General features: G+C 36.0%; 1 protein-coding gene and 1 pseudogene across 2 annotated transcripts; both read left to right on the top strand.

The window, feature by feature from the left end:
• Positions 1-5,266: 5,266 nt before the first annotated feature.
• LOC122030955 (phospholipase D alpha 1-like) lies at positions 5,267-11,556 on the top strand. Of its 2 annotated transcripts, none has more exons than XM_042589996.1 (4): positions 5,267-5,446; positions 5,573-5,716; positions 8,604-10,500; positions 10,875-11,556. In XM_042589996.1, the coding sequence occupies exons 2-4, from the start codon at positions 5,609-5,611 to the stop codon at positions 11,306-11,308; spliced, it is 2,439 nt and encodes an 812-aa protein (XP_042445930.1). In that variant the 5' UTR covers positions 5,267-5,446; positions 5,573-5,608; the 3' UTR covers positions 11,309-11,556. The 2 variants fall into 2 exon arrangements, with proteins under 2 accessions (XP_042445930.1, XP_042445931.1); XM_042589997.1 differs by having other exon boundaries at positions 5,602-5,716.
• Positions 11,557-13,059: 1,503 nt separating this feature from the next.
• LOC122033050 lies at positions 13,060-13,201 on the top strand (annotated as a pseudogene).
• The last annotated feature ends 766 nt before the right edge of the window (positions 13,202-13,967 follow it).

Here is a 13,967-nt window from a genome sequence, read left to right on the forward strand (position 1 = left end):
CTTCCTTGGATTAACAACCTCCCCGGTTGTAACCAAGTCAAATCCGGTGCCTCGTCTTTATGCTTTATTTTCTAATCTATTTTTCAAGTGTTAGCTTAATTGTTCGAGAAAGGTTGTGTTTAATTCATTCAACCCCCTTTCTAGCCGGTCCAAAGGTGCTTCAGGAGGACTAACCGCCGAACGAAGCAACGAAATGGCCGGACCAAGCATCCACCCGCCGAAATATGAAGGGGATTTCACCACATGGAAAAAATTGATGCAGGTATTTCTTACAACCGATATTGAACTATTTTTAACGATGAGATTTGGCTTTGAAGCTCCAGAGGATAAGGAAATAGATAAATGGACAAAAGAGGAGCAGGCTGACAAACAGAGTACCATCTGCTAAGCGTACTTCCGCCTCAAGAAGTCAACAGGATCGATAAAAGTGCAAAGGAACTTTGGGAAAAGTTCCTCGAGCTGCACGAAGGACGAAGCCAAGCTCGCCGAAGAGATCCGCTTGAATCACTCACAAACCTGCGACTTGGGAAGACGAGACAGTCGCACATCTGCACTAAAGAAATAATCACCGGACTCACGAATCTCGGAGAAGAGGTAAGTAACCGAGATTCACTCAGGTACGCGTTAAATTCATTTCCGAGAAATTCAAAATGGGCATCACTAGTAGATGCGTTTTACATTTCTAAGGACTTAGAAAAAATTTCATTAGAAGAATTTTTTTCAACATTTGAAGTCCATGAGTCAAGATGTGCAGGAATGAAGGAGCCCAAGAACAATGTCGCCCTCAAAGCTTCGAGAGACGAACCTGAGTCGGAATCCTCTCTCGACGACGAGGAAATGGTAATGATGGTAAGAAGACTCAAGAAACTTTGTAAATCTAGATCTACTAACCATCCGCAGGGGAAGAAGAAAAGGATGATCCGTTGCTACCACTGCGACGAAGAAGGGCACGTCAAGGACAACTGCCCCAAGCTGAAGAACAAAGACAAGGAGAAGGGAAAGAAGCCTATCCAGAAACGAAAGGCCCTGAAAGCGACGTGGGACGATACGTCGTCCGAATCGGAAGTCGAAGCATTCTCCGGACTCGCACTAATGGCGAGCCATCAAGACGATAACTGCGATTCAAGCTCTTCCGAAATGAGCATCGAGAGCATCGATGAAGGGGGAGACACGTCGGAAGAAAGCAGCAGCTCAGGGGGAGAAACGGACAACGAGATCGACAAGGTAAGTCAGGTACGATCTCTTCCTCCCGATAAAATGTTTAAGTTCGTTAAACTGTTAACAAAAGACTGCTACAAATTAGAAAGTGAAAATTAAAATTTAAAAGTAATTCTAGCTAAGTCTTGTCCCTTAGAAGAATTAGATAAATTAAAATTGAAAAATGAAAAATTGGAATTAGAAAATCAAAATTTGAAAATTCAAATAGATAACTTAAAGAACTATGCATGTTCATCTAAAACCAATTTTAGAAGATTTAATAATTTAAATTGGTACTTTAAATATAACCCGGGACAAATCAGGAACATCTCAAGAAAACATGTCCCTAAAAACCTTTTAGTTAATCCAGTAGGTTGGAACCTATATTGGGTTCCTAAATCATGCTTAAATTAATTTTAAAAATTAAAATTAGCGCTTTAAGTGAGAGAATTAAACAAATAATTTCTTTATGAGGCTTTGTCTAAGGAAGTGGTTGTTGCTCCAATAACCAAGAAGGCCTAGTGCCTCGCCACGACCTGGAAGCCAAAATATTGAAATAAATGTTTAATTAAAGCATTAATACAAGAATTAATTAATGCTTGAAAAAGGTTATTCAAAACATTTTATTTCAAATTAGAAATTTACTTAGAATTTCTTATATTCTCAAAATTTTTTTTTAAGTTAAGAATCTTTCTAAACAAGAAATCTCAGCTTAAATTACTTAGAAAAATTTTCTAAATTTCTTAAAAACTTAGAAATTTTTTTTAGAAATACTTTTCTAAGTCTTTAACCCTTAGATTATTTTTCTTGGAACCCCATTTTTTGTGATCAAAGGGGGAGAAGGGAAAGTATAAGTCTAGGGGGAGGTAGGTAGATAGATTTAATTTTTCTATTTTTTTGCACTTAAATTGAAAAATAAGTTAATTTACTTAATGTTATTTAATGTCTATTTTTAGCTCTAGCTTAACTTGGGTTGATCACACCAAAAAGGGGGAGATTGTTGGAACCCCAAGGTTGTTTTGGTGTGATCAACAAGTTAAGTTAGGTCCTGTTTGTTTCTAATCTTGTGTCTAAGTGTGCAGGAGCTTAGGAGCACAGGTACTAGAGCGGAAGACGCAGCTAGCGAGAAGGACGACACACGGTGCGTCCGAGGGACGAGGCGCTGCGGAAGAGTACACCGGCGGATGAGAAGGAAGTGCGCGCGATGGTTCCGAGGTACGAAAGCCGGAGCGGAAGATTGCTCGGGGAGCAAGGGACGCAGCTAACGCGAAGGGGAACGAAGTCTGCGGATGAGTACGCTGGTGGATGAGAAGGGACACACGGCAATTCCGAGGGACGAGAAGCCGGAGGGAAGCACGCTCGAGAAGACCGGAAGATGGGTTCGGGTGAGCCCTATTTCGGATATCAGAGATCACCCAAATCAAGCGGATCCGGAGCAGAAGACCTGGACCGAGACGGGGACTTAACGGAGAAGTGGTCCCGGATAAAAAGTCAACTACAGTTGACTTTTTACTCCGGCGCCCCAATCCCGCCGGAATGCCCGCTGCCGGACCGATTTGACCAAGATCGCGATTTACGCGATCGAACGCTGGGGATAAAGTTTGCGCTCGGAACCCTTCCAGCGCCCCGACCAAGGCTATAAATATAGCCTTGGTCCGAAGCTTTAAGAAATTGTAAACAACACTTGTGTGCTTCCACTGCTTTGATTAGCTTCTTTCTTTTTTTGCCTACACTGCTGTAAACGAGGCTTCTCCGCCTGAAGGAGTTCTTAGTGCAATCATCTTCCTTGGATTAACAACCTCCCCGGTTGTAACCAAGTCAAATCCGGTGCCTCGTCTTTATGCTTTATTTTATGCTTAATCTATTTTTCAAGTGTTAGCTTAATTGTTTGAGAAAAGGTTGTGTTTAATTCAGGGCTATTCAACCCCTCCCCCCTTCTAGCCGGCCCAACGGTCCTACACTGCTAACATTTTATACTTGTCCTCTCATGTTTTGCAGGATTTGACCTACAAATACTTCGAGGTCATTACTGTTGATGCAGCTCATAGTATCATTATCCGCAATGACCCAAGGATTAACTCCAGAGTTACCAACTTGCTTTTATAGTTACCTTTTGTCTGGAAGTTGATGTGATTTCAACTCAGAATTTTAGTTACCTATTTGATGTGCTTGTCTAGTCCATAAGTTTTGTGATTCTACTCAAATTTAGACTTCTATAAATCTTTTAATAATTTATATTTTGTTATATTTTTAGTATCTATCATTTTCCTATCTAGTTGATGAATGAGACAATGAGTGTTTGTATAGATTTGCGTTAAAGTAATAGATATAAGTTATAGTTGTTCTATTTGTCTTGTAAAAATTAGTTTCTAAAATATTTTTGTGGGATAATATTATATGTTTTTCTTAATATTTTTTTTTAAAAATATTAAGAAACTTAATGACGGATATTAGATTTCATCGCTAAACAACGGATATTAAATTTTACAGCTAAATTTAGCGATGAAATCAAATTTTCTTTACAAAATACATTAGCGATCAAAATTTTTATGACATATTAGTTTCTAATAATTATTTGTTCATATCTAATGCATATATATAATTTTATTTTTCGTTAAAATTTTTTAGCCCGGATAGATTATAATTCCTAGCTCCGCCATTGTGCCTAGCCGAGCGGGGTAACTGCTCGGCAGAAGTTCTGTTTTGGTGTTGCCAAATCCTGCTTCCTGGCCGAGTGGGATAATCATTCGGCCCAACTTCTACACATAGACTCCTCCTTCCGGCGCCCCCTACTCCATTGAGCGTCTGTGGTTTGACAACTCCCCCAGTTGAAGGCGGGATCGTACCAGGACATTCTTTCCCCGGTCGGGATATGCTCGTCTGATTGACCGATGCTATTTGCGCGTTGACAGTCTTAACTTTGACCTCTACCGTGACCACTATCTTCCACAGGATAAGGCCCCTCATCACCGCATCATTACTCATTAATCAACATCATTAATTAATTTCCAGTGAAATGGACTTATAGTTTTTAAAAATTTAAAAGTTAAAAATTTTTGAGAGCTAAAAATCTATTAACGATGGTTATAGGCAATATCATTGGAGTTTCTAACAAATTTTCTCAAACTTTTGTATGTTTTTAAAAATTCATTTCTCATAATTTATGCAGTTGAATACAGATTTGAGAACATGGATACATTAAAAAAAATTTTAAAAACACATTGATTTTAATTTGAAATAAGTTAGAATTCTTTAGATTTATCATTTAGGATGTAGATCTATTAGTCAATTTGTTAGCAATTGAGAGATAAGTTTAGAAAATTTTGAAACATTTTAAATTAAAATTAATATATTTTTGAAAGTCTTCTTAATATATTCATACCCTCGTATCTAAATTCAATAGCATAAATTGAATAGTAAATTTTTAAAAACTTATAAAGATTTAAGGAGATTTATTATTATAAAACCTATGATAATGGTATTTACTAATTAATACTATTAATAACTTTCTAAGACTATCCTGATTTATAAGATATTAACACTATTAATGACTTAGAGTTTTTTTTGGGTTCAAAAGATATTAATATTTTGAATTTATGAATGCTATCAGCTAGTTTGCCGAACCTAGAAAATTCGGAATGAATTCAAATAAAAATCAATGTATTAATGGAAGTCTTTTTAATACGATCATATAAATTATAAAATGAGAGTAGTAAATTTTTAACAAACTCATATGGATTTATAAAGAAAATGTACCTAAATCTAAATGGAGATATAATAAAAATGTGCTATATATTTTTAAAATTACGAAAGTTAGGTAGGGAAAATGGAAATAATGATGAAACGTAAAGTAAAGAAGAATCATGCAATCCTCATTCCGATGAAACCTGTCGTACCTAAAATGGTCACAACAGTAAAATAAATAAATAATATTAAACTTATTGTTGGACTCAAGGTCCGATTAGATTGGACCCAGTCCGGTGGGAGCACGGCCGGAAATGACCCAAGCCGGACCTGGCACGGTGCAATTCCCAGCTGTTCAGGACCCGGCCCATTAAACCTTCTACTGCCCCGTATGAGCACCAGATGGCAAGGAGGCTCGTGGAATGATCGGTGAGTTCTCAGGCGAGTTTTCCGCTGCGGCGCTGCCTCGTTTGACTTGTGATCCTCGCTTACCTTCTTCCCATCAGAATCCCAATCGCGCGTCTGTTTCGTTGTCCTCTTGATTCCCTCGCCGATCTTTCGATTGGTAAGAACTCTACACCATTCGCAACTTTTCGTACTTCGATTCTTTCTACCATTCTGTAGAATTAAAAGAATCCGTTTGGTTTCGATTCGGATCCATTTGCCCCCTCTTTACCTTCGAGCGGGACAGCCATAGTGATCCGATTGTCCTTGTTCTAGGTGACTGATGGCGCATATCTTGTTACATGGAAACCTACACGCTACGATCTACGAGGCAGATTACCTTACGAACCCATACAGAGCTTCTGGTGGCGCTCCTAAATTTCTCCGCAAGGTATACAAATGCTGCTGAGTTTTTGTGATTGCTACTGACTATGCGCTTTGATCTGCCACCTTGAATATGGCTAATAACTGATCCAAAGTTATGACTTCGATATTACACATATCAATTGTACTTTTGGAGACATCTCTTTGCTTCTGCTTGTCGATGCTAGTCTTGTAGATGATGCTGAATGCTGATTTTAATAGAAGATGCTAACTGACTTGAAGGTAACTTTGTTATAAAGTATAAGCCATCTAATTCTGAAGGCAATTACCAAAATCACTCACCTGGAACCAGCCGAAGACGAGAAATAATTTCCACCTCAATTTTTGTGAAGTAGATTGAAACTTCCACTGAAGCTGATAACCATTTGTGATGTAATGTCTCAGATGGTTTACCAATCTTCCATTACTCGCTAAAATAACATAAAAAAAGACCTTGCTACTTTGGTTTGGTTGCTCGCTTGTCATGTCCATTCCCTTGTTTTATGTTTTCATACAATTGGGAAAAGGGGAATTCTTATAGACTAGGGATCTAAGTGTAAAAATCACATTGTGGAGGGTGTAAAGTGTAAATTTACTATACTGAACAAAGTTACTGGTAGAATGAGCTACCTTGCAAAAGGAACACTAATAATTTCTCCATTAATCCTGACATGGTATCAGAGTCTCATCCATGATACCTCATGTCAATCTTTTAGCATCCCAAATATTGTTCCTTATGTGAATCGGCAACATTTCTCCATCACACATCTCAACATTATCTGTGAATAACAGAGGATTTCTACACTTCTAGTGTGACATCTTGTGGTGCACATGAGAACCCATGACACTATCCAACGTAGTCTGCATGTGGCCCAATGAATCACAAGAGATTAGTAGGAAAATTTAACTCATAGTTACAAGATTAAACATCTCATTTGCAGGTAGTGTGATCATCACCAAGAAGCAGCCTTAAGAATTCTCTGGAGCATTAAGAATGCATAAAAAAAAAAATCTCTTGTTTCAAGATCTGAGTTAGCTTCTAATTGTGGGGTGCAGGGATGATTGGGCAAATTGTCCCACCTATAAATTGAGTGTCAAGGAAGATTACAGGACTATGGACTGAGTAATTTATGAGCCTGATCAAATAACTAATGACTGAATTAGGACATTCACCCATGAGCCTATCAAGCCATAGTGTGACAACCAAGTTGTCATGCATATAACTTTTAGTTCAATGTGTGATGAGACAAAACACAGAAAAGGCTATCACTTCATTAGAGAAAGTATTACCTCATTTATCATCTCCAACGATCGTCTAACAAATTTGCTAATGAAATTCCTAAGGGTCCTACAATTTATTATATCTGCAACAGGGTGGGTTTGCATAATATAATATAGACCAACTCTATTGGAGCAACATTAAATGAAATCCCTAAGGGTGAGTTTGGTTGGGGGTTATCCATCCAAGGTTATTAATGAAACCTATTTGGTTTAGGTAATCGATGATTCCCAAGTAACGTTCTATGCCCGACACGTCAGCAAAAGGGGCACGCAACTCGGAATCGGAAATCTCGGAAAATTGAGATTTTTTTTTTATTCCGGGGTTAATAATTTTTTTTACCAAAAATACCCTCCGATAAGAGAAAAATATGAAAAAAAAAAGAAAAACGTAAAGAAAAACATAAAAAAACTTTAAAATGAAAAAAGATATAAAAAAAATTAAAAAACTTTTAAAAGGAAAAAAATAAAAAAAGTACATAAAAAACATAAAAAAGAAAAGTAAAAAAAGAAAAACATAAAAAAAAAATTTAAAAACATGAAAAAAGTAAATAGAAACGTAAAAAATTTAAAAAAAAAAAAGAAAAAGTAAAAAAACACCGTAAAGTTTAAATAATAATAATAATAATAATAATATATAGTTGGTTTTTTTGAAAGGGTGATACAGTAAAATATTAAACTAGGTTATTCATTAAAACGTTCAAACAAACAAGTTTTTGTTTGATTATCTAAGTTGAACCAAATAATATTTGATTATGTTTTATTCCTCATAACCTTGGTTATGTGATTACTAAGTAATCACATAAATAGAGGTGGCTACCCAGAAGAAATAAACCTTAACAATGTCTCCATTAATCATAACGGGAATTTAGGAGAAAATACATACCAACTTTGTCTAGCCAAATCTCTTTAGTAGTTACTTAATTTCTAAGAATGTAATTCTCTGCTCAGACAAAAGACATAGGAAGGTAAGCGATTGATACAAAAGGTTGATAATACTACCTTTCATTAGATTGCACTTCTGATTAGTATAGTTATGGTAACATTTGTAATTTCCTGTTTACAGAAACATTCTGAAGTAAAACAATTGCAAGTGTGACTTTTTTGTCCTAATTAATTTTTAGAGGGATTCAAAAATTTATTTATAGTGAAAAACTAGGTTAAGTTTCCTTTTTATAGTGAAAACTTGGTTAAGTTTCTATGCTAGTTCATCCAAATTTCGAAATTTTTTGAAACCAAAGTGTCATCTGGTATATTTCCAAATACTGAAGACTTAAATCTTAATCCTGCAACAACTATCCAGGACACCTTTCTTGTTTTCATTGAACTGACTGCCTGTGAAGGCTGCTAGTCTATCACACTGAAGAAACTCTCAGTTCTACTCACTTTATACAAACCATTATAAGCCATGAAACCAAAATTATTTTGACCCAAGGTGTTATCTCATAAATTGCTTCTTTCTTCCCAACTAGTTGTGTTTTCTTTATCATTGATGATATTTTTCTATTTCTTTGTGGGCTAACTTTTAGCAATAATACATTTTTCAACAGCGTGGTGTTCTTATTGGTGCAGCATATTGTTTTTTGGTTCCTTCCTTTTTTTCCCAACAATTGTTTGTTCCGTGAATTTTTTGTCAGCTTGTTGAAGGCATTGAGGACACTGTGGGTATAGGCAAGGGTTCTACCAAACTTTATGCCACCATCGATTTGGAAAAGGCACGAGTTGGTCGAACCAGAACAATTTCAGATGAGCCTATTAATCCACGTTGGTATGAATCGTTTCACATATACTGTGCCCATTTGGCAGCAAATGTCATCTTCACTGTAAAAATTGACAATCCTATTGGAGCAACATTAATTGGAAGAGCTTATTTGTCTGTCAAGGAGATCCTTCCTGGTTGTGAGGTTGACAGATGGCTTGAGATATGTGATCAAAATCAGAATCCAGTTGGAGAAGCTAAAATTCATGTGAAACTACAATTTTTCAATGTTTTAACTGATCAAAACTGGGCAAAGGGGGTCAGAAGTTCAAAATATCCTGGTGTGCCTTATTCATTTTTCTCTCAGAGGCAGGGTTGCAAAGTCACTCTTTATCAGGATGCTCACGTCCCTGACAACTTTATTCCTCAAATACCTCTTGCCGATGGGAACTATTACATGCCTGGTAGATGCTGGGAGGATATTTTTGATGCAATTAGCAATGCTCAACATCTTATATACATTGCTGGGTGGTCTGTGTATGCAGAAATTACATTGTTAAGGGACTTAAAGAGGCCTAGGCCTGGTGGAGATGTCACTCTTGGAGAGCTACTAAAGAGGAAGTCTAGTGAAGGTGTGAAGGTCCTAATGCTTGTTTGGGATGATAGAACCTCAGGAGGATTGCTAAACAAAGATGGTCTTATGGCAACCCATGATGAGGATACTGCATTATTTTTCCGCGATACAGATGTGCACTGTGTTTTGTGCCCACGAAATCCTGATGATAGTAGAAGCTTTGTTAAAGGGCTCCAAATTGCGACCATGTTTACTCATCATCAAAAGATTGTCATTGTTGATCATGAGATGCCTAACAAGGCTTCACAGCGACGAAGGATAGTGACCTTTGTTGGGGGAATTGATCTTTGTGATGGCAGATATGACACACAATATCATTCTCTGTTCAGGACATTGGACACTGCTCATCACGATGACTTCCATCAGCCAAATTTTGGTGAGTCATCGATAAGAAAAGGTGGTCCAAGAGAACCTTGGCATGATATTCACTCAAGACTTGAAGGACCTATTGCTTGGGATGTTTTATATAACTTCGAACAAAGATGGAGAAAGCAGGGAGGAAAAGATGTACTTGTCGAGCTCCGGGATCTCTCTGATATCATAATTTCTCCTTCTCCTGTCATGTTCCCAGAGGACAAAGAAACTTGGAATGTGCAACTTTTCAGGTCTATTGATGGAGGTGCTGCTTTTGGCTTCCCTGATAAACCAGAGGATGCTGCTAGAGTTGGACTTGTAAGTGGCAAGGATCATATCATTGATAGAAGTATTCAAGATGCTTACATACATGCTATCCGCAGAGCTAAGAACTTTATCTATATTGAAAACCAGTACTTCCTTGGTAGCTCTTTTGCATGGAAAGCTGATGGCATCAGGCGTGAGGAAATTGATGCATTGCATCTTATCCCTAAGGAGCTGTCTTTAAAGATTGTTAGTAAGATTGAATCTGGAGAACGGTTTGCTGTCTATGTTGTTATTCCAATGTGGCCAGAGGGTGTGCCAGAAAGTGCTTCAGTTCAAGCAATCTTAGATTGGCAACGGCGAACAATGGAGATGATGTATAATGACATCATAGAAGCTCTCCAAGCGAAAGGAATTGAAGCAAATCCAAAAGATTATCTGAAATTTTTCTGCTTAGGAAATCGTGAGGTAAAGAATAGTGGAGAGTATGAACCTGTAGAGAAACCACAACCAGACACTGATTATAGTAGGGCTCAAGAGGCTAGGCGGTTCATGATTTATGTTCATACAAAGATGATGATAGGTACCTTCTCTCCACACTTATTATTCACTTGCTTAATCTTGGAACTGCCCTTTTTTTTCCCTTGGTACACTTTATTGCCAGACACAAATTTTTCTCTAATTTGGAAATCATTCTGTTGAAAATCTGTAAGTCTTAATATCTTTTAAACTAGAACTCTTATGCTAGTCACGCTACACTTTTTCCACTTTTATGCTTTGTTGGTTGAAGTGACTTTTACCTGTGGGAAAGTTGTGGGTTTCACTGTTTTTTGTCTTGTCAACAAGCTACTATTTCTATGTCATATCAAGTCAAGCATTTTGTATATGGTTTTGGTCTGACACTAAATTGTTTAACACGGATGAGAACCTAATTACTTTTAAACTTTTGTGTTTCAGTGGATGATGAGTATATCATAATTGGGTCAGCTAACATCAACCAGAGGTCAATGGATGGAGGTAGGGACTCTGAAATTGCAATGGGGGCATATCAACCATATCATCTATCGACTCGTGAGCCAGCAAGAGGTCAAATTCATGGCTTCCGGCTGGCCCTATGGTATGAGCACCTTGGAATGCTTGACAATGTCTTCCTCCAACCAGAGAGTTTAGAATGTGCTCAGAGGATCAATAGAATTGCAGATAAATACTGGGATTTATATGCAAGTGATAACTTAGACCGTGACCTCCCAGGGCATCTTCTTAGCTATCCCATTGAAGTCACTGCTGATGGTACAATTACAGAATTGCCTGGAATGAAATGCTTTCCTGATACCAAGGCCCCCGTCCTTGGTACTAAGTCTGACTATCTTCCACCCATCCTCACTACTTAAGCGCATGATGATATTAATGTGTTTGGCCAACTATTTGTTTATCTATTTATGTATTTATCTACACATGTTGGTTTGTCTTTTGAGATAGCCTAGCGTGGCCATTAGTGATCATTAAGTATCAAGAACCATAATCATCTTGGATATAGTTCTTTGTTTTAAGGAATAACTTGCCAGTTAGTGTATCAAGAAGTTGTTGAATTTTATTGATAATATTTTGATGCCCGAGGAGGGCGAGTGGTTTTGCACCATGAATTTTTCAGGGATAGGCAGATGCGCTGCATAACCTACTGTCACTAACTTCGATCTTCGTGATTCATGCCGAATGGGAGTTTTCTTTGCTTAACGGTAAAATTATTATTTTATGTCACGGAAATAATATCTTGTAAAATTTAACTTAAAGTAAGATGATATACAATAGATTCAGTGGGCTCCTTCCTTATATCTGTATTAGTGGGAATTGTGTATTGGGCTACTCTTTTTATCATTTTGTTTATATTAGGTATTTAGATTTTACAATACGATTAATTTTAAATAGATGGTCCAATTTCATATTATGTCCATCAAGTAAATCTACGAAATAAGTCGGTTCATAGTCTGGCGGCCCTGCACACTAGGTTTTCGACATCATAGACGTTCGATAAATATGCTGTTGGAGAATTGAACATTTGAAGTTGAGATTCAGCCGTCACTCCTCTGACCAACTTGCTGTGCCCAGGGCGATTGCCCCTTTTTATCATTTTTAAAACTTACGTATTTCTGCCCTTCATTTATCTGGTAGTAGCTGATCTGATCCTATTAAATTTCCCTACCAATCACGAGGTAAAGGTTGTCCCTTTTATCATGTGGCAAAATATGACTTGCTCATTCCAAACATCTCTCACCAATGATTCTATAGCAAGATGAAGGGAATAAATTATAGTGATTGAGTGACTTCTCTAAATGAGAAAGATTTTATTCTCTAAAGAATTGTTCCTTGAGGATTCAATTCTAGTTCTCAATGATAATCTATCATCCAAATACCGATTTGGCTATGTCAATGGAGGCCTTTTATCATTAAAGCATAAATGTTACTCATCCTAAGTATCTTTTATCATATCTTATAGTAAGATGAAAAAGATAAATCATGTACGAAGTGATCTCCTAAATTGATCAACATATAATATTTAAAAAAAGATTTATTATTAAGTTAGACTTAGAAATAATAATCTTGTTTAACGATTTTTTTAAAATATTATAATCTATATCTTTAAAGTTATTTTAATGCATTTGAATATTTTTAACATATTCTAATATATTTTTTAATATAAAAGTGTGTTATGTTACTATTTTATTAAGAATATGTGACTTTACTAATTAATTTTGGTAAAATCTAAAATAAAATTATGTTAATGTCCTTTTTTTTCTTTTCATATCGAAATAATTTCAAGATTTATTAGTAATTTCCATAAACGTATCAATCATGGATCTATAGTTCAAGACTTGATATATTATTGAAATTTTTTCTCATTAATCAATCAATATTTTAGAGTTCGAGACTTAGCTGCAGCGTATTATTAGAAAATTTTCTCATTAATCAATTAGGGATAGAGACATAGAGTTCGAGACTAAGATGTGGTGTATTATTGAGAATTTTTCTCATTAATCAATTAAAAATCTAGAGTTCTCTTTAGTCTCACATCTTATAATTGACAACACTATGAGTAGAGAAGTTTTTATAAATACTTTGGGTCGAAGAAGCTAAAAAATATACTTTTTTTTTTCTGCTTTTGACTAAGATCAAGTATGATATTAAATTAATTTTTTATAAGGGCGAGTCAGTTACAGTAGCTTGCTGCTAGGATTCTCAAGCGTCACCCTAGTATTACACTATTGCATGAGTTTACCGCACTCTTATCCAATTTATGTGGTAGGGTTTGGTAAAAGTTTATTTATGTTCGTTCAATATACACAAGATTAATTAAATAAACAAGCTTGAATAGCTCGTTAAACTAAACAAATAAGCTTAAATACATATGTGTTTAGCTCGTGAACAATATTTGTGAACAATGTTCATGAATCATATTCATTAATAAAACTTTTTTTCAATATACTAAATAAACAATAAAATAAAATAAAATAAACAAATAAGTTTAAATTATTAAGTTCAATAACCAATCAAACAACTAAAAGTTTCAAATAATCAAACAATCTTGAATTGAGAACTCGATAATATCTAAACGAACTAAGCTCGAACCAGCTCAAGCCAAGCTCAAACTAAGCTCAAGTCAAGCTTGAATTGAGAGTTCGATAACATTTAAATCAACCAAAATCAAGCCAAGGTTCAAATAAGCTCAAGCTCATAAAAAATAAACCAAGTCAAGTTTGAACAATCATTTCAAAAGCTTGGTTCATTTTAAGCTCGGCTCGGCTAGGCTAAGTTACCTTATCAAATAAGCTTGAACACCCTAAATCTCAAATCAGCTCGGCTCGTTTACAATCCTAATGGATGACCTTTTTGGCTAAGATTAAGTGTAGTATTTATTTTTATCAATTTAATATCTTTGATATAAAAAATCAAATTAATTTTTTTATAAAGGAGAGTACATTATCCACACGCATTCATGTATTATATTACACATGCAACTAAGAGCGGAGCCACGTATAACTTTGGTGGGATAGT

The sequence above is a fragment of the Zingiber officinale genome, chromosome 11A (assembly GCF_018446385.1).
Source record: "Zingiber officinale cultivar Zhangliang chromosome 11A, Zo_v1.1, whole genome shotgun sequence".
Lineage (NCBI taxonomy): Eukaryota > Viridiplantae > Streptophyta > Magnoliopsida > Zingiberales > Zingiberaceae > Zingiber > Zingiber officinale.

What these genes read in the sequence shown, in the direction of transcription:
- LOC122030955 (XM_042589996.1), top strand. Translation starts at nt 5,609, where the DNA reads ATGGCGCATATCTTGTTACATGGAAACCTACACGCTACGATCTACGAG. An exon ending in CTCCTAAATTTCTCCGCAAG is followed by an intron (nt 5,717 to 8,603) that starts GTATACAAATGC and finishes ATTTTTTGTCAG; the next exon opens with CTTGTTGAAGGCATTGAGGA. An exon ending in TCATACAAAGATGATGATAG is followed by an intron (nt 10,501 to 10,874) that starts GTACCTTCTCTC and finishes TTTGTGTTTCAG; the next exon opens with TGGATGATGAGTATATCATA.